Here is a 20,821-nt window from a genome sequence, read left to right on the forward strand (position 1 = left end):
GTCCGCAATATTCAGTGATAATGGAGAGCAAATGAGAGACAAAGTGAGTAATAATGAAATATAATTCGGGTTCGTGGCGCTTTGTGTTGTTTTGTGTTTCGAGCCGCATCACGAACCGCTGCGTGAAAAACTAGTCCCATTGGAATGCGCTTCCCTGCCTTCATCCGCGCCACATTAAACCGTCTGTTCTGCGTCTCCGCCGCGCTGTGATCTCAGACAGAGAAAGAGAGACGCGAATGCGATGAAACACAACAATAGCGAGCAGAAGAGCAGCAGAGAAAGCGCGACGGAGGGAGAGGGAGAGGGAGAGGGAAAGGGGGAAGGGTTTGGAAGCGACCGGGCATTTTTCCTGTGAGCGGAAGGAGACGGACGGGCAAGATGTCGCGGTCACACTGAAACACAGAAACAATCAAATCGATGAAAAACCGCCGCGGAGCTTCAGCGCGAGGAATCCGAATCACAGACACACGCAGCCGGAGCGATGCGAGCGAAGCGGCGCGGCTGAGCGTTGAAGATGGGTGCCGTGATACAGAGTCTCTTACTGTGTACTTTGTGTTTGCAGATACGCGGTGAGTTTCATTTAACGTACGGCGAGGAATCGCCTCAGAACCGAGTCTCGTTGTGTGTGAATCGGTCGCGTCGTTAAATCAGTGTGTGTCGCTCGATGCTAAGGTTAGCTCTGCTGCTGTATTGTTGGAGAAACTCGTCTGTCTGTCTGTTTGTTTGTTGATGTGTATCGTGATTGTTCTGTTTCCCTCGGCCGTGTGAGTCTGGTTTCGTCAAGCTAGCCAAGTAACGTTACTTTTTAGCTGCTTTTGTTCCGAAAGCCTCGAATATCTCAGTGATTTTTGCTCTAATTTGTGGCCTGTGAGCGAGTTTTGTGAGATCCGGCTCTCCTGCTTCAGTTACATGTGTGGAAGGATTCAAACTGATTGTTTCTTTGATTCAGTGAGTCTTTCTGCACTGGAGAATCACTTTTAGCCTTTATGTGAGTGTGTTGTGTTTAACAGCTGTTCAGGTGTGTGTGTGTGTGTGTGTGTGTGTGTTACAGACAAACAACAGCCAGCAGCAAGAAACTCTGAAAAAGTGTGTAAAAGATCAGCTAAATGGTTGACATGATCTGAGGCCAAATATTAAGTGTCCAAAAAGCTCAATATTTCTTCTGTTTGCTCTCGGCTGAGCCTGGCACGGGCTTCACTGAGTCTCCCGGAGTTCTGCAAGTTCCCAAATATTTGGAAAAGGAAATTCCCCATGTTAGGAAAACAGGCCGTCGGCTGGAGGCGAGAGGGTTGAGGTCGCCCTCCGTCGCAATGTGCCGGTGTTTTGTGGTGGATGTGTCAAATTGAGGTTTGATTCAGTGCCAGATCCCTGCAGAGACACTCTCTCACACTCACACACACACACACTCTCACACACACTCTCACACACACACACACACACACACACACGCTGGCCTCCATCACGCTCACTGGATTCGCAGGAATCAGTCTTTCTTTGGAAGAAATAACAGTTAGTTTGGATTTTTCATAACCTAAACCTTTTTATGGACATAAATGCCAAACAATCAGGAGTACGGCTGTACAGTGAGATGATGGAGTCGTGCTGATTTTATCTGAAGTGATTCGTTCCTGAGTGAGATTTGATTCTTTTGTTTAGTTTTGGGGCAATAGTTGAGTAGGTGTTTGCGCATGAAATTACACTTAAAAGCAATTTATGTTCACATGTCAGGTAGTTAACACACATTCATGTCTTAAATCAGAGCAAAAAGCCTTAAATTCACAAAGTTGGGGCATTAATTGTTGCATGTGCTGCAAATAAAAGTTTTTTTTTTTTTTTTTCCAGTAAAAATATCTAAACATTCTTAAATCAAGATGCATTTACTGCATATGCAAAATTATAAAGTCTTGTTTCGTGAGAATTGAACAAACTGGAGTTTATGCTTAAAACAAGAACAAATATCTGCCAATGAGGCATGAAAACTTGATTTCCCTTTGAATTAAGTTGATTTTTTTTGAGTCCACTGGCAGATTTGTTCTCGTTTTAACTATAAACTCACTTCAATTTGATAATTTTCTCAGAAAACCACTCGTCTCGTGTCATTTTGCAGATGTATTTTGATTTATGAATATGTAGACGTTTGCACTGGAAAACAAGACCGAAACACTGAGGAAGAACATTGTTTTTGTGCAGTGTGATCAGAAGACACAGTAAAATTTATTTCCATATTCTAGATAAGCTTTTTTTTTGTGAATTGAATCAAAAAGTAATGCAGATCTGTTTGAAGTTGCTAATACAACTCGTTTACGTTTAGAGAACATATTGGGTTCCCTTCAATCTGGTCCTCAAATTCTTTACTTGGTCTTAAATGGAGCTTCATAAAACTTGCAGAAACCCTGAGAATCAAACCCATGACACTAGCTGTGTCTCCATACACCTATTTTTATGTGCATTTTGGGATGTCGCATAAAAACGCTGGATGGAAACGGCAAGATACGCATAAAATAAAAACTTATGCACTCAACGAAGTAGGATAAATTTCTCATCCGGTAAGAAAACATTCACATAAACTACAATAGAAACACTTTTACCGAATAAATTCCTTAATGCGCATCAAAAAAAACATTACTGCGCGAGGGCGTCCTCTGGCGTACAGTATGAATGAAACACATACATTACGTGTGTTTATAGCGCTCAATAATGGCCAATCCGCCCTATTTTGGGTAAAAATCTGAAAAATAATACCTCTCTCAAAAGAAATGTTAAGCAAGTATATAATAATCCACGCTTTTTCCAGGAGTTTACAGGAGTTTTGTTGTTTATTTGTTGCAAAAAAACACGCTTTCAGAACCCAAAACCGTGGTTAAAACCGAGGTACGTATTAAACCGTGGACTAACTGTATTGTTGCATCTCTAGTGTGGAATCATTCAGAATCAAACGAATCATGGCATGTGTGGAATCCAGTGTTCATTTTGATTTAGTTTGTCATATTTTAGTCATCTGAATTTGTTTTAGTCGACTACATCTACAGTAGACAGTAGGTTTAGTTAAAGTGTAATGCATTTATTAAAACATTTCTCTAAAATCATTAGAAAAAACATCTATTAACATAGTATGAATGATATTAAGGTTTGAACATGTAATATAGACACAGATTTAACTGCTGGGACGCATAACATGCCTTTATATGAAAATGAAATAAACCCACTTCTCATAAAGAAAGAAGAATATGGTCCTCTTTTGAATGAAATAGGCTCCCAGTCTTATATAATATGCATTCTTTATAACAACTTGCATACATGCATCATTCATTTAAGCAGACGTATGTGACCCTGGACCACAAAACCAGTCATAAATTGAAATTGAGATTTATATATCATCTGAAAGCTGAATAAATAAGTTTATGATAGGACAATATTTGGCTGAGATACAACTATTTGAAAATCTGGAATCTGAGAAAATCATCTTTAAAGTTGTCCAAATGAAGTTCTTAGCAATGCATATTACTAATCAAAAATGAAGTTTTGATATATTTACGGTAGGAAATTTACTAAATATCTTCATGGAACATGATCTTAATATCTAATGATTTTTGGCATAAAAGAGAAATGTATAATTTTGACTCATACAATGTATTGTTGGCTATTGCTGCAGATATAGCTGTGCTGCTTATGACTGCTTCTGTGCTGCAGGGTCACACATGTTAATCCTTACTAGGGCTACCGAAGTGATTCATTCAAAAGCAGCCAGTCCTGTAAGGACACACAGTTAGCCTGCTGCCTCTTTAAAACTGACCGCACGGTTTCTCTATAGCGATACTCTACCAACAGTTTACATTCACTTAAGACGTGACCAGGTGTGTTTACTCATCAAAACAGTTTGACATCATGTTTGTGTGTATTTCTGCGTTAAGACTTAGTTGTGCGCTGTTTGATGAATGAATCATGAAGGCTCATTTGTTTCGGCGTGACCTCTGACCTCTGCGTGTTCTCTCTGTCTCCCGCAGGCCTGCCGCTCCTCTTGTATGCGAACCGGAGGGACTTGCGGCTGGTGGACGCGGCTCAGGGTCGAGGGAACGCCACGGTGGTGATCGGCGGTTTGGAGGACGCGGCGGCGGTGGATTACGTTTACGAGCAGGGACTGATTTACTGGAGCGACGTGAGCGAGGAGGCCATCAAACGGACGCTGTTTAACGGCTCGGCGCCCAGCGGGCTGCAGACCACGGTCGTGTCCGGTCTGGCCTCTCCGGACGGCCTGGCCTGCGACTGGATGGGGAATAAGCTCTACTGGACCGACTCGGAGACCAATCGGATCGAAGTGGCCGAGCTGGACGGGACGTACCGGAAAGTGTTGTTCTGGCAGGATCTGGACCAGCCGAGAGCCGTCGCTCTGGATCCGGCCCGAGGGTGAGTCCAGCAGATCACACGTGACACGGGAAGCAGCCATAACACTGCTTCAGAACCGATCCGATACCGAAGATTCTGAGTATCTGCCGATTCCGATCTGATACCAGTGTAAATCAATGCAGAATTTCTATGCTTTTGTGTGTTGACCTGATCGTCTCTCTGTTGTGTGTTAAACACAATACATATAGACATCTTCATTTCAAAGAAAAATAACAAATGAAAAAATTAGTGCCGTCAAACGATTAATCGCGTCCAAAAGAAACGTTTTTGTTTACATGTGTACTTTGTATATTTATTATGTTTATATAAATACACACACATGCATGTATATATTTAACAAAATGTTACATTTGTATATTAAATATTTATATATGATATAACTTATATGATTATATGTACATGTAAATATTTTCAAAATATGCAGTATGTGTGTCTTTTTATATATATATACACACATAATAAATATACACTCTACACACGCAAATTATGTAAACAAAAACTTTATTTTGGATGTGATTAATCATTTGACAGCACTAGAAAAAATATGTAATCATAATCTATGACAAAATACTATTATAAACTAGGTTAGTGGATGATTCAGCAGCAAAAGTTACTCTAGAAAAATCACGAGTGCACAATTTTATAAAATCTAAACACTTTATTTAGTGGGGAGCAAATAAAAGTATACTAAAGTGGACTGAAATGTTGCTCTTTGTATTGTTCTAAAATGCATTCATTAAAAAAAAATATTAATATATAAATATATACTATATAGCACATTACATTTAAATGTATAGCAGAGTAATGGAAATGTATTGTGCTTTATAATGTTTATGTGCTTTCGTGGGGCTTAACAATAACACAATAATATACGCACAGTATGGGATTTGGAACGGCCTCGTCTGACCGATACCTGATCCGGCAGAAAGTGACCGCATCGGAGCCGATACCGATCCGGAGTACCGCATCCATGCGTCTCTGATATTTCTGTCTGGGCTTTGAGCGGCTCACTCGTCTGTCGGCTGGGCGCAGCGGCTCTGGGAGCGACGTGTCGCGTCTTGTTTTCTGGATGTTTATGTTGAACAGGCCGGTAGTTACAGGTCTGCGTGATGAGCGCTCTGGAGATCTCTGCGTGCGTTTTAGTTCAAGCTGATTGTGAAAAACACACGTCTCTGGTCACGTTATGAAGAGCTGTGTTTGTTCACTTCCTTCTGAACGAAGGTCTTACTCTGCTCTCTTCATCACTGGTCTCCTGTTCCGTCAGGGATTGTGTTTGTTTTCTCAGTTTAGCTAGCTCTTTCTCTCCTTCGTAAACGGTAGGTTTTTATAAACAAAGAAAAGTTCAAATACGTTTGATTGTGAAATCCCAGAATGCTCTGGGTCTGTGTCTGTCGGTGGCATCTGGTGAAGCGTGTCGTTTGTGTGACATTTGCTTTCAAAAACGGCAAACAGTTTCTCTGTGTTTTGGTCAGTCTCTGTCATTGGTCGGTCGGACAGATAGCTCCGCCCCAAACGCACTCCATTGGTTGAGCTCAGTGTTGTGAAGCGTCGCAGTGTTTATATATGCTTTGCTTTAGCTCTTGTGATGTTCATTGTGTGTTTGAGAGGAAATACTTGCGTTCAGGTCACAGTTAAAGCCACATATAGCACCTTAATACCATGGTAAAAATATAACTATATGGTTTTTGGGTATTTGTATGAAAAACGGTAGTCTAAATACTTCTAATATAAATTCACAAACGCAAAATCTAACCTAAATCTAATCAAACCTAATCACAAAAATACCGTAATTATATTCCATTACTCCTTTTTACATTTAATTCATGTCTACATTAATAACATCATAAAATTTCTTATGATTATCCCACATTTCTGATAATATCATGATGTACTTATTGCTACAGTAAATGATGTTGATTGACTGTTTCATCCGGCTCTAAACTCATTTTAGTCATTTGTGTTTTTTGCTCAATCTTTCCATTGATGTATGGTTTGTTGGACAATATTTGTCTGAGATGCAACTATTTGAAAATCTGGAATCTGAGGGTGCAAAAAAATCTAAATATTGCCCAAATGAAGTTCTTAGCAATGCATATTACATTTACGGTAGGAAACTTACAAAATATCTTCATGGAACATGATCTTAATATCCTAATGATTTTTGGCATAAAAGAGAAATGTATAATTGTGACCCATACAGTGTATTGTTGGCTATTGCTGCAGATATAGCTGAGCTGCTTATGACTGCTTCTGTGCTGCAGGGACACACATATCGAACTCTTGTTATCAAGGAAAATTATATTGCGATAATTCTCGTTATAGATTTATCGGCCAGCCCCAGTAAACAGTCAGTTGATTGCTGTACAGTCAGCTCTCTTCGGCTGAACTCTTCTGTGTTGTTGATGTGTTTGAAGACGCCGTGCGTGAGTTTGAGTGATGTTCTCCTGAACGCTCGTGTCCGGTCTCAGCAACAGCACACGATGGTTGACGTTTGAGACGTAAACTATAATCTCCGGGCCTGGTTTCCTGTTTCAGTAGGAAACACAGCAGCTCTTCTCCTGCTGTAGAGGTTTAGTGTTACCTTCAGCAGCGCTAAACCAGGTGAGTCTGTAGTAACTCGAGCGAGGGCTGATGGGTAATCCAGCCCCTCAGATTGACCAACACAGCCGCTTTTGTTCCGGTCTGAGGACCGTGTTTCTGACGGGTTTGAGTCGCTGTGTGTCATCGATACACTTATGCAACCCGGGAAAACCCAAACAGTAGCGCACCTGATACCGCACAATTCAGGGGAAAATATCACACTTGTTTTTGTTTTTTTTCTGATGATGATTTTCCTTAATAATTGTGCTTTAAAATGCATTCTGAACATTTTCCAGGTTTGTTCGTAGCGCTGCACAATTTGGCCAAAATTTTGTGGTTATATATTAATATGGTTATAAAATGGATATTGTTATTAAATAAAAACACAAATATTCTACTGTAAAATTAAACTACTATTTTAGAAAAATAATGTAGTAATACTAATTTCATTTTACAAAAATATCAATAATAAATAAAAATTACTAAATAAAATAAGACCAATATTTTACTGTAAAATAAAGTAGCATTTTGGAAAAATAATACAAATTTTACAAATACAAAGATTACAATACTAATATTTGTTTATATACATGTGATTGTCTGCACAGATTCAAGTTACTTCATTAAACGGTTAAATATCAAATATATGTTTGTTCTGAATCGCCTGCATTGGTGTGTCATGTGTAATGTCTTACTTCCAGCTCTCTTTATCATCTGTTTTTATTTGATGTTTATATATAGCTACTTTATATTTTTGTCACGGTGAATATAGCTGTAATATTAATAGCAGGTTAGCTCCAGGTCAGCGTAAGCCTCGCTTCGTTTGCACGTCAGTCCCACACCCTGAGTATTCATGAGCTGATCAGAACCGAGGCGTTCGGTGTGACTCTGATCATCGCAGGGTCATGTGATTGCTCGTTAGCGTGACGCTCCTCTGTTCCCGGTGCTGTTGGGTTGTGAAGTCACGGATGTAACGCGTGTTTGTGCGTCTGCGCTGCTGATTCTGCTGTTGTGTCTTTATTTGATTCGTGTTGTTCACGAAGCACCTTGTGTTCGTTTCGCTCGTGTCTCAGAGGCTCCGTGCTGTGGATGATTGACAGGCGAATGGGCGGTGCTTCACATCAGTGTGATGATGTCATCGCAGCTTATCGTCTCCTTCATCGTAAATCTTCCTAGTTGTAGGGTTAGGCTTCTACTGTATGAAAGGCATCTGAGGTATTTTCCGCCTCACGCACAGGAAACGCATCATCATCATCATCATCATCATCATGCGCTGATGGTGTCAGAGCTGCAGCTGTACAAACGACAGATCACACATTTCTGCTTCACACCAGAGTCACACATTCCTGAGACGTCCCGCCCCGTTCACACCAGTGTGTGTGTGTGTGTGTGTGTGAGAGAGTGTGCGTGCGAGTGCAGTTGAGTCACTCTTACACACACTCTTTCTCACACAATCTCACACACACTCTTTCTCACACAATCTCTCACACACACGCACGCACGTCTTCAGGTGTGACTGTCCTCATTGGTTGAGGTGTTTTTGGCTGTGACCTCAGAGGAAGTGACTACATCACATTTGTACATCTCCCTGAGATTTTAAGTTCATATTTAAATTATTGTTCATTTTTTTCTGCACATACGGTTAAAAACATAAATTTTATCTATTGTAGAATTTTATTAATTTAATTCAATTTGAGTTTTTTTAAATTATTAAAATAAATTAAATTAAAATAATTTCAACTGCGTTTATTTTTTTATTTATTTTTAAATATTTTTTTAGTGAGCGTTGTATTTTGATATCTTATAATTTCCTAACCCTATTTCATAAATTATTTTACTATTATATTTGACACTATTATATAATTTGTTTTTTTTTTTTTTTTTTTTTTTACATCTCTAGGATTTAATTATTAGTTTTTTGTATCAACCCAGATTGTGAATCGTTCTCGTATGAATTATAAATGAGACGGTGTGATGATCACTAAGGCACTGATCCGGTTCAAAGAGCCGCTCGCCGGTGTGATTGAGTCATGTGACGTGGAGCTGGTGGAGTTAACCGGGTTGGTTATAAGTGCAGTAGTTTGAGTCGCAAAACGGAAACTGCTTCTCCACCTAAATATAACGTCAGCGTGAGGAGCGACTGAAACACGAGTCTCCTGCTCCCTGACCCTCGTGCGGCTCATGGCCTCCTCATCCGCTCTGCCAAAGGTCAAAGGTCGTCAGTGGTTGTGGTTCACATGCTGTTTTTTCAGAGTTTCACTGATGGTTTTATCTGTGTTTGTGTTTCTCCTCCCGTTGCAGGATGCCATTTTGAGTTTGATAAACTCTTTGGACGTCATTGTATCTTAAAGTTAAAATCTCAAACAAGACTCATGTTTGCGCAGAAGGTGTGTGTGTGTGTGTGTGTGTGTGTGTGTGAGCAAACTCTGTCACTGATCAGACGCAGAATCAAGCCGCTGTGAATGTGTTTAATGCGATGCTTTGCTGCTCCTCATCTGACTTTAGGGCCCTATGAAATCAGTTTTATTTTATTTTTTTTCCCAAATTTTATTTTATTTTCCAAATTCCATTTTTTTTTTTTTTCATTTTAATTTTTCTAGGCTCTGTTTTAAAGGACACCTATCATGTCCCCTTTTACAAGATGTAATGTAAGTCTCAGGAGTCCCCAGAACGTGTCTGTGAAGTTTCAGCTCAAAATACCCCACAGATCATTTATCATATAATTTTGAAAATGTCTATTTTGAGTGGAAGCCTAGCCTAGATTTAAACTGCTGATTTTGTCTGGCCAGAGGAGAATGACACTATTTCGACACGCTATTTCCCCGTCTAAATACTGTAAAGCTCATATAAAGCTGCTTTGACACAATTTGCATTGTTAAAAGCACTATACAAATAATAGTGACTTGGAAGCAGAAACAAGCTGTTTTTGTGCATGTCTCTTTAAATGCAAATGAGCTGCTGCTCCCTGCCCCCTTTTCCAGAATAGAGCTGCACCATTACAGCGCATACCTTAGATGTTCTGCTAAAAAACATGTTTGGTTTTGATTATCATGTATATTGAGCTGAAATCATGCGTTTTAAAGCCATATCGGTTTAAACTTTTTTTCTGGATTCCATTTTAATGGTTTAATTATTATTGTAATAGTCAAAAGCATCTCTAATTAATCAAATTTATAATTAGTTTGTTTATTATTTTATTTCTTTTTCAGAAATACTGTGTATTGACATTTTTTCCTGCTAAATAAATTCTGGTAAATATTCCTTAAATTTATTATTATTATTAGTAGTAGTAATATTATTACAGTAAGTAATATTTCTGTTACAGTTTCTTCCAGTTAACCAAACCTTTATTTTGACAGGTTGCTCTGAAGACCTGTAAGTTTCTGATTGTATGTGATTATGATAGTTGTTCTCAATAGAAACAGTAAAATGCTCATGAAGTGACTCTCAGAGCAGTTCTAGAGATCGTGTTTGTGTGTTCATGTCCTATCATGTCATATCATGTTTTGATTTAACTGTACTGACCTACTTTCTATGCGTCCAAAATATGGCAAATTCTGCGTTATACAGTAAATTCCATGTTTATGACTGGATTCCGTCTGCGTTTTCCGCATCGTGGAAATCATAGGACCCTGTGACTAACGTTTGTTTCTGGTTTCTCAGGTACATGTATTGGACGGATTGGGGCGAGATCCCGAAGATCGAGCGCGCTGGGATGGACGGCACTCATCGCTCGGTCATCATCGACTCTGAGATCTACTGGCCAAACGGACTGACCCTCGACTACGGCCAGCAGAAACTGTACTGGGCCGACGCCAAGTTCAACTTCATCCACCGCTCCAACCTGGACGGCTCGGGCCGGTGAGAGCGTCTCGGTCGCGTGTGTCCACGTTAGGGCTGTGCGACATTGACACAATATCTCTGTTTTCTGGGATTTTATCGATAATTACACAATATTTTGCTGAGTGTGTTATTGTGCTGATATCTTAAAGATTACCGTGGACAGCTGACTCCTAAAGTTATGGATGTTCTTCATATTCTGTGCGGTGCTCAGTTCACACGGATAGAAATGAATCTTTTCCAAGTTTAAAATGATTTCTACGTTTTATAAGCATTTTTACCTTTATAAAGCCATTTTTTCTAAAAGTGTGCATTATCTTTTGAGTCAAAGTCTTACTTTTAATTAGTAAATTAGAATAAGACATTTTTGGGCTGTTAATTACCAGGCAAATGAAGCCAGTATTAATAAAATTAATCTTTGCAATGCAGAGGAAGCTGCGTCTGAAGAGACGTTTAGAAGTGTTTACACAGTTTAATGCAGCTCAGAGGGACATGCAGTTACAAATGCGCATATAAATAAATAAATATATATATATATATATATATATATATATATATATTTATTTGAATAATAAAAATAAACTTTAAATGTGAAATTAAAATAAATAAGAAATCGCTGTTAATAAGTGAGTCATTGTGATTGAACCGAATCATTTAAATGGTTGATTAATTCAGGAACGAAACACCGTCATGTTGCTCAGAGACGCAGAACAGTGCTGTGGCTGTGTTTGGAATCATTTTTTAGGCAAAATAGAGGAAAAACAGACAAGACGGCGTCTAAAACATCAGTTTCTTAACTTCTTGTTTATTGAACTGTTGTATAAAATCAATATCACATTTGTAATCATGCTGATTTTTTTGGCACTCTTCTTGTGATATTGATTATATGAAATTATATAAATATATGCATTTTCTGCCCCGTATCTTGCATATTGTGATCATTATAAAAAAATCTTAACAGATTGAATCACGCAGTGAAAGAACACACACTGGTCTAACTCACTAGACTTCATCACGTAATTTGTGATATACTTGATAATGTCAAATCACGGATCCTTAAAACAACAATTACGATATTATCACAGACGATGTATATCGCACACCCCTAGTCCGCGTGCAACATGTGTCCGTTAGCTCACGCGTGTGTGTGTGTGTGTGTGTGTGTGTGTGTTCTCAGGGAGGTGGTGGTGAAGGGCTCTCTGCCGCACCCGTTTGCGCTGACGCTATATGAGGACACACTCTTCTGGACGGACTGGAACACACACTCCATCCACGCCTGCCTCAAACACACGGGAGAGAACAGCCACGAGATCCACACCAACATCTTCTCACCCATGGACGTACACGTCTACAGCCAGAAGCGGCAGCCACTGGGTAAGAGTGTGTGTGTGTGTCCTGTTCTTCCCATAGTGCTCCTAGAGGAGTTTCCTGAACGCTGCTGGATTCGAGCCTCTGCAGAAATGATTATGACACAGGACTCCTGGTTTGGCCTCTCGCACACAATGGAGCGTCTGTTCTGTCCTCGGTGCTGATTGAACGCAGAGAATTTCTCACAGCGCTGATAGAATCCTCCGTCTCTCGCTCTCGCTGCAGATCGTTCTCACCGTCTTCCTCTGCTTTTCCTGCGCGTTCTCAATCTTTAGGCACCTCATGATCCAATAAATCTAATTTAAAATTATTTAGAATTTACATTTGTGTTTTTTAATATGTAATTATTTTAATTAAGAAAAAAAATGGTATTACATTTTAAGATTTAATTATGTTTTTGTATTTTTATTTTAAAATGTTTTAAATCATTAAAGAGAGAATTGCAATGCATTGGAGAATTGTATTGTTTTCCCTTCCTCCCAAGTTCTTACGAATTCCCCGTTACTCTTTTTTTTTTTTTTTTCTGTCTGTCTGTCTGTTTGTGTGTGTGTGTGTGTGTGTGAGAGAGAGAGGATGTGTGTGTGTGAGAGAGAGAGAGAGGATGTGTGTGTGTGTGTGTGAGAGAGAATCAGTGAGTGTGTGTGAGTTGATGAGTGAGATCGTGTGTGTGTGTGAGAGAGAGAGAGTGAGTATTACGCCCCATTCACACGGGGCGTCGGCTTCAACGCTTGACGAAGGGCGTGTCTGAAGCTTGGTGCTGACGCGACCGTCATAGTGACAACAGCCAATCACATACTTTTCTGGTGTTGCATGAATGGGATTGGCTAGCGTCTGCGCTGCGGTATTTGCATAAGGCCATCTGATTGGCTGACACCTGCGTTGGTGCTTAAAGTTAAAGTTTTCAACTTCTGCCGCGAGCAACGCCAGTGAAGCGATGCGATAGACCCACAATTCAGTTCAGCAATGCTTGACGTCACTCCATTCAAAGTAAACGAGAGGCGTTGACGCCGACGCGCCGTGTGAATGGGACGTTAGAGGGTTTGATCAGTGAAACACCTTTACTGTTATCTGTGAATTGAGTCTGTTGGACACGCCGTCGTCATGCTGTTATCCTCGTCTGACGTGTGTGTGTGTGTGTGACAGATGTGACGAGTCCCTGTGCACTGAAGAACGGAGGATGTTCTCATCTGTGTCTGCTGTCTCCGGTCAAACCGTATTACCAGTGCACCTGTCCGACCGGCGTCCAGCTGCTGGACGACAAGACCTGCAGAGATGGTGAGACACACACACACACACACACATGCACGCACACACACTGAGTTCATCTCATAGGCTTTCAGTGTTTTCCTGTCAGGTTAATTATATTTTCTGTGTCCTAACCTGACCTCTACCTTCTAATCCAACCCTGGAAGAAACCCGTGCAAAACACCAGATTTAGATGTGATTTATGAGCTCTGGTGACTCACTAGTCTGTGCTCAACAGGTTTCACTGTAAGTGAGGACAGTTTTAAATAGACAAACCTTCACATGATTACAGGAATCATTATACTGAAGGTTATGGGAACTTGTTTATATTGCAGGTGTGTGAATGAGGAGGTCTTGGGATGATTATGTAATAATCTAACAAACATTTCTGTAAAATCAGAGTGTGTGTGTAGCTCAGGATGGTGTAAGCACATGGGTTCGGTTCCCAGTGAACACATCAACTGATCAAACAGATGTATAGATTGAATGCAGTGTGAGTCGCTATGGATGATAGTGATAGATGATAGACTTTTTCTGAGCACACACACACACACACACACTAAAACACAAACAGCGCCTGATTACTGAACTAAGTTATCTTCATTAAGTTATACTGTCAAAAACACACAAGGTGTACATATAAACACAGTTGGTTATGTTTAAAGTGAAAGTAAACAGTTGAGAGAAAAACCGATGCGTGTCTGTATATTAGATGCGTGCAGCTCTTAAAGGGACAGAACTAAACATGCTGCCGCTTGCCATTAAAGGGATAGTTCACCCAAAAAGTAATTTCTGTCATTATTTACTCACTCACATGCTGTCCCAGACCTGTATTAATTTCTTTCTTGTGCTGAACACACAAGAAAGATATGTTGAAGAATGTGGATAACCAAACAGTTGCTGGTCCACAATGACTTTGATAGTAGGAAAAACTTACTATGGAAGTCTATGGGGACCAGCAACGGTTTGCTAATTCACGTTCTTCAACATAGCATTTATGTTCAGCAGAAGAAAGAAACTCATTCAGGTTAAAAACAACTTGAGAGTGAGTAAATGATGGTATAAAAATAAACAAAACAAAAAGAAAAATAACTTGCTGCTTGTGAAAAATACAGTTGCTTTAAGAATCTATGAATAATTTATTCAGTGAAGTGTATATAGTATTTTATTTTTATATTTTGCTACTGCTAAATACACCTGCTGTGCCAGAAAAATAAAGCACTTTTTGTTTTATCTGTGTGTTATGTGTATTTGTAATGTGTATCTTTGTTCATATTTTTTAACAACAAAGATAAAATAATGACAAATCTTCGCCCACATTGGCCTAAATATCTGCAATTCTTTTTTTTATTTTGTATCGTGTTACCTTGTAAGGTTACCTTATCGCCCACCCCTGATCTGCAGTATGTTGACTGATGGATGTGTGTGTGTGTGTGTGTGTGTGTGTGTGTGTGTTTGATGGTTACCAGCTTCTGCCGGCTCACATTAATTCGCTCTCGGTTGACGTCGCAGGGTTACCGTCCGCTGGTTGCTACGGTAACGCGGTTCTGCATGTGATCTGTGTTTCTGGGTCACATGACCGCTGCCTCTGTCTGATGATGATGATGATGATGATGATGGCAGGCTGCCGTTCACACCGGGCATCACGATCTGAATGTGTTTGACTGAAAGAGACTCGTTTGTAAGGCCTTTGTTTCCTTCCTCCCCCCCACCAGCACGGCCTGATGGGAGATCGTTGCTCTGTTCAATGGCCTCGTCTTGAGCAGCAGCGGGGGCATTCATTCTGTCTGTGTGTGTCTGTGTGGAACATTTAACACATTCTGGAGTAAAACACCCTTGTTTGCTTTTAAGGCAAAACCAGTGTGTTTTTATGCACTGGTCAGTTTTAAGGTCTATTTTCCTTCCATAACATGTCTTTCAGGCTAGTGGACTGAAAATATCCAAAATACACATTTAAGTATTTATTTTATTGCACTTCATCTATTTGCGTCTGTAGATTTCAGTTCCAAATCATATCTTTTCAAAGAGTTTTTTTTCTTACAGGCACCAAACTTTACAGTTTTATTCCTCTTTATTCTGAAGATTTGTTCATATATAATTTATACTGATTTATAAAATAATGTATTCCTAAAACGCAGTGAAAATGTGTTCGTTTTCTGTCTGTTTGACAGTATTTTCTGATTTATGGAGTGATAAGAGAAATCCAAAATTCAGAAAAAACATTTGAAGTCTAATATGACCACAAAACCAGATAAGAACATTGAACCAGTGTTCGGATTTCTGTTCTGGAAATGTATGCAAATTAATGCATATTTAATTAGATAATGCCTCATTTGCATATTCAAACATAGCATTTCGGAAAAGTTGTAAATTTTGTACAAAACAGCTGTCTTGATGTACTATGATTTATCAGCTGAGAAAAGTATGATGATATGGTTAGTTAATGACTGACTGTCTTCTGTAACACACTGAATATGATATTTTGAAGAATGTCTCAGTGTTGTTGTTTTTTGTCCGTACAGTGAAAATGAATGTGCTTTCAGCGTTTTTTTTAATATCTCTTCTTTAGTGTTCAGCAGAAGTAATGTACCCTGGTTTGGTCTGAGTATATTCACTCCAGTCTCTAGTACGATGACCGGACAGCTCTTGAGTTCTGTGTTGTGATCTCTGACCCCTGACCCTGTCCAGGTGCCACTCAGCTGCTGCTTCTGGCGCGGCGCACAGACCTGCGGCGGATCTCTCTGGACACACCCGACTTCACCGACATTGTGCTGCAGACCGACGACATCCGGCACGCCATCGCCATCGACTTCGACCCGGTGGAGGGACACATCTACTGGACAGACGACGAGGTGCAGGCCATCCGCAGGTACAGCAGTTACAATTACAGAATCAGACACTAAAGGTCAAGAATCCAATACTTGTTGTGAAATGAAATAAATTCACTTCCGTCTATCGATTCCTGTGCGCATCTTTTTTTTTCTAGATGGCGAAAAAGGGCTGTTAAAAATGTAATGTAATGCTGCACGATTAATCGAAGGCGATTGTCGCGCGCATCTCGTCAGTAAAGCCGGTTCTGTGATTAGTAGTAAATCTCCATCACCTGCTTCCAGATGGAGCAGCATTTACTACACAGAGCTGGAGTTCACTGAGAAGCTACGCAAAAAAAAAATCGCAGACGATATAATCGCACAATTATGAAATCGAAGAAATCATTCTGCCATAATGACAGCTGTTTGCGTAGCTTCTCAGTGAACTACGGCTTTGTGTAGTAAATGCTGCTTTATCTGAAATACCACATTTAAAGTGCCCCTATTATGGGTTATGAAAGATTCATATTTTGGTTTTGGGAGTCCCCAACAACAGGTTGACATGCATGCAAGGTCAAAAAACTTTCATTTTCTTATAATATGCATTTATTTTGACCTTATTTGCTCAACGACTCCCAAACGATTCACTCAACGATTCATTTTTCCAAACCCCTCCTTCGCGTAACGCTAGTAATCTGTGGTGATTGGTCGATTGGTCTCATTTACATCTGATCTCGCCGGTAACGCCTGATAAAGCAGTGTTTGTGAGCGCAGTGCTGCTTTGTGTACAGCGTTACCGGGGAAACAGATATTTTTAATGCTCCAAAAGCAGCGCCTAGTGGCAAAGAATGAACTTGCATTTTCATTCAGACCAACGTGAAAATAAAGTTTTCCCAGGTCTGCGCGCGCAACAAGTGGGCGGCAATATGCTAATGTTTCATATTGATGTCAACATGAACCGGCTTGGGATTCGTTTTAAAAACGACTCGTTTCAATGATTCAGAGTCGACTCTTTCTTTTGAGAGACAGTAACTTTATACACGGTGCACTTTCAGATTAAAAACTTTGCAGGATGTTTTCATTAACCTATCCCTAACCCTATTGGCAGGTCGTCTGTGGACGGCAGCGACGCTCAGTTCGTGGTGACCTCGCAGGTGAATCATCCGGACGGGATCGCCGTGGACTGGATCGCACGGAACCTGTACTGGACCGACACCGGCACGGACCGGATCGAGGTGACGCGGCTGAACGGAACCATGAGGAAGATCCTGATCTCGGAGGAGCTGGACGAGCCGAGGGCCATCGCGCTGGACCCGGTCGCCGGGTGAGATTCATTCCTTGCTTGAACCAGTTTCTGCTCTGTTTTCCTGTCGATCTGACGGCCTCTTCCTGTTTACTACGGTGGTTCATCTCAATCAGTAGTTCACTGAGCATTTGCAAAATAATTCAGCCAGTCATATAGGGCCCTATGAAATCCATTTTTATTTTTCTGGATTCCGTTTTTTCTATTGTAATATTTGTAGGCTCTGTTTTAATAGTTACATTTAAATTTTATTAATCAAAAAGCATGTCTAATGAATTGAAATCATGAAACTTACAATATTGAACAGCAAGTTTAACAAAAATTAAATTAAGGCCCTATGAAAAAGTCAGTTCTATTTTTACCAAATTCTGTTTTCCATTAATTTTCTTCCATTCCATTTTAATGGTTTCATGAAATATTAATAATCAAATGCATCACTTAATTAATTTTATTGAATTGTTTATTATTTTACTATTTTATTAAATGTTGTTATTATTTATTTATTATTTATTATTATTATTATTATTATTTAATATAGACATACTGTGTTATGTATTTACATTTTTCAGTTGAATGAATTCTGGTATAATTTTTCTGGCAAATATTACTTTAAAAATAATTCTTTAATAATAATTCTATTATTAGCAGTAGTACTCTCATTACGTTACGTACGATATCTATCACAGTCTCTTCAAGTTAAACAGAACTTTTATTTTGACGGGTTGCTGTAAAAACCTTTAGGTTCCTGATTATATATGATATGATGATAGTTTTACTCAAAGGAAATGGTAAAATGCTCATGAAGTGACTCTCGGAGCAGTTCTAGAGATTGTTCATGTGTTCATATTGAGGCTGAAATCACCGCGAGCATCATTCATTCACACGTCCATGTTTTCCACATCGCGGAAATCATAGGGTCCCAGTCATGGTGCACATTCATAGCTTCACTTTAGATTTTCTTTAGCAAACTCCTGTTGTTTTGCTCGATTTAATGTTTGTTTGGATTTTAAACTCTTTTAAAGGACCAAATGGAATAAGAATAGAAAGCTTTACTTTGTCAGAAAGAAGGGATATTTACATATGATTTAAAACATTCAGATGCAGAAATTAACTGCTGGCCTTTGGTTTGTAACGGTTAAATATAAATATGTATGCAGCATGTTACAAGTATTGTATTATTTGTAGGGTTGATCCGATTCCAATACTAGTACCGGAAATTCCACCGATACCACAAAAAATTCTGGCATCGGTATCGGCGAGTCCTTGAACCCGTGTACCGATCCGATACCATTTTTAAACAAGACCTATAGTTATGCGCTAGCTTTGCTTAACGCTGCAAATCGGAAATCAATTCTTCTTCGCTGCTCAGAATGCAAACACAGAAGCTGTGCCGTGTTGCCACAAGCAACCACTATTTAGAGCAGCGAAGAAGTACAAACGTGCTAGCACACTGTCAGTAAATCACTCGCGTATGCGACTAAATCTTCACCCTGGGCGACTAAATGATCTCTAATATTAGCCACTGGCTGATGAATGCTCAGATTTTACTCTCCAGTGTGTGAGTTGGAGGCTCAGTATAAGTTTAGCATAGATATTGTCACTCGCCGAACACTGACTGAGCGCTTCAGAGCTGCACTCTCCGTCAAGCGATCTGTGATTATTTTCAGATCATCTGAATGGATGCGCAGCGCACCTGTATTTGACGTACCGTAAGCTCTAGTGTGAAGCGCACGACTTTTTCCTCACATGCAAAGAGAGAGAGAGTCTTTTACATGTAGCGCGTCAATTCTGCATGGTATGTAAACGATATTCTTTGTTGTATTTTCCTGTCAAAATAACGGAGTTCCTTTTGGAATTCTTCAGCTTTTAAGAACGGCCAGGTTCTCCGGTAGTAGGCGGAGCTAATGCGCAAACGGCGATCTCATTGGCTGGCGCTCACCTATTATCATCCCTGGTTTGATTTCAGCAAATCAGTTCAAGCGAATACAGACAACGTGATTAATATTCATGAATCCAGCAGCTAGTCAATCCTTAGTGCATTTTATGTTGTTCTTGGTGTACTTTTTGATATTTAAATAGATTTGCCATTTTCCAAACATTATATATTATATTTTTTTGTTTACTCGCCAGACTATATATATATATATATATATATATATATATATATATATATACACACATACATATACATACATACATACAATTATTTTATGGTGTGCTTCACCATATGCTGTATCAATTCATACAGGTCTAGTAGTACATACAGCTGTATTACCAGATACACACCCAGGTATCGGATCAGTACTCAGTATCGGCCGATACCCTGAGCCTAGGTATCGTAATCGGTATTGGAATCTGCTGGGATCAAAGGAATCCTTCTAAAACGTTTGATCCGGTTCAAAAACTAGACTGGATTATATGATCGAATCTGATTTCAAAACCTTTTTTTTTTTTTTTTTAACAATCCATTTGCAAGATTTGAGCCAAAATCCAATCAGATCACTATTGAACTGCAGGCTCCTGGGGCCAGTTGTTCAAACAGTTGAATCTGGATCAGAATGATCTGGATTTGGAAATCCTATGTTTTGCTATCCAGGATCAGGGAAACCCATCTTACTTTCGTGCCGGTTTTTCAAAGCAAAATTGGTTTGGATCACCCTGATCCAGATACACACTACTTCAGATTTCCAGATCTGGATTACTAGTGCTCTACGGAGCCCCTGAAGGGACATGATGATGGAGAAACATGCCAGTGTTTTGCATTGCATTTACACACATAACTACTTCTGACTGCTCCATCTCTGATGATTGTGCCAATGTGGCTTACAGTCAGTGATTAAAAAAAAAAAACACTTTTAACGAAATATGATATAATAATTTAGTTTGATATTGACAGCTATTTGGGGATATTATTACATTACAAATGTTGTATTTTTTTGGACCAGTTTTGAATTTTTGTTGTGAAATCCACTCTTCTGCTGGGATCAGAACAATCCTGTTTTTTCGGATCAAAAGTATCCCAATCTTACTAAAAAGTTTTGAACAACACGAATTTAAGGATTTAATCCAAGATCTAATCTGAATTCAGAATCCTTTTTTTCTCTTGAACAACCCATTTTCAACATTTGATCCAGTCTGATGGCGAGAATCTGATCAGATCACGACTGAAGCGCAGGCTCCTGGAGTTTGTGAAATAAGTGTGCTCTGGTGGAGCTCCGTGTGCTGAAGCGTGTGTCCCGTGTTCTGCCGCAGGTACATGTACTGGACGGAC

General features: G+C 39.6%; 1 protein-coding gene across 1 annotated transcript in view; it reads left to right on the forward strand.

Annotated features, from left to right (window-relative positions):
- Positions 1 to 309: 309 nt before the first annotated feature.
- lrp6 (low density lipoprotein receptor-related protein 6) overlaps positions 310 to 20,821 on the forward strand; it is a 52,495-nt gene continuing 31,983 nt past the window's right edge. Inside the window, exons 1-8 of the mRNA XM_058772188.1 lie at positions 310 to 569; positions 4,005 to 4,404; positions 10,648 to 10,845; positions 12,002 to 12,198; positions 13,336 to 13,467; positions 16,126 to 16,306; positions 17,356 to 17,571; positions 20,803 to 20,821. The exon at positions 20,803 to 20,821 is cut by the window's right edge and continues 153 nt beyond it. Coding sequence (XP_058628171.1) covers positions 515 to 569; positions 4,005 to 4,404; positions 10,648 to 10,845; positions 12,002 to 12,198; positions 13,336 to 13,467; positions 16,126 to 16,306; positions 17,356 to 17,571; positions 20,803 to 20,821 — 1,398 coding nt within the window. The 5' untranslated portion in view covers positions 310 to 514. The remainder of the gene's footprint in view (positions 570 to 4,004; positions 4,405 to 10,647; positions 10,846 to 12,001; positions 12,199 to 13,335; positions 13,468 to 16,125; positions 16,307 to 17,355; positions 17,572 to 20,802) is intronic.

This window comes from Onychostoma macrolepis, chromosome 04, assembly GCF_012432095.1.
Source record: "Onychostoma macrolepis isolate SWU-2019 chromosome 04, ASM1243209v1, whole genome shotgun sequence".
Classification (NCBI taxonomy): Eukaryota; Metazoa; Chordata; class Actinopteri; order Cypriniformes; family Cyprinidae; genus Onychostoma; species Onychostoma macrolepis.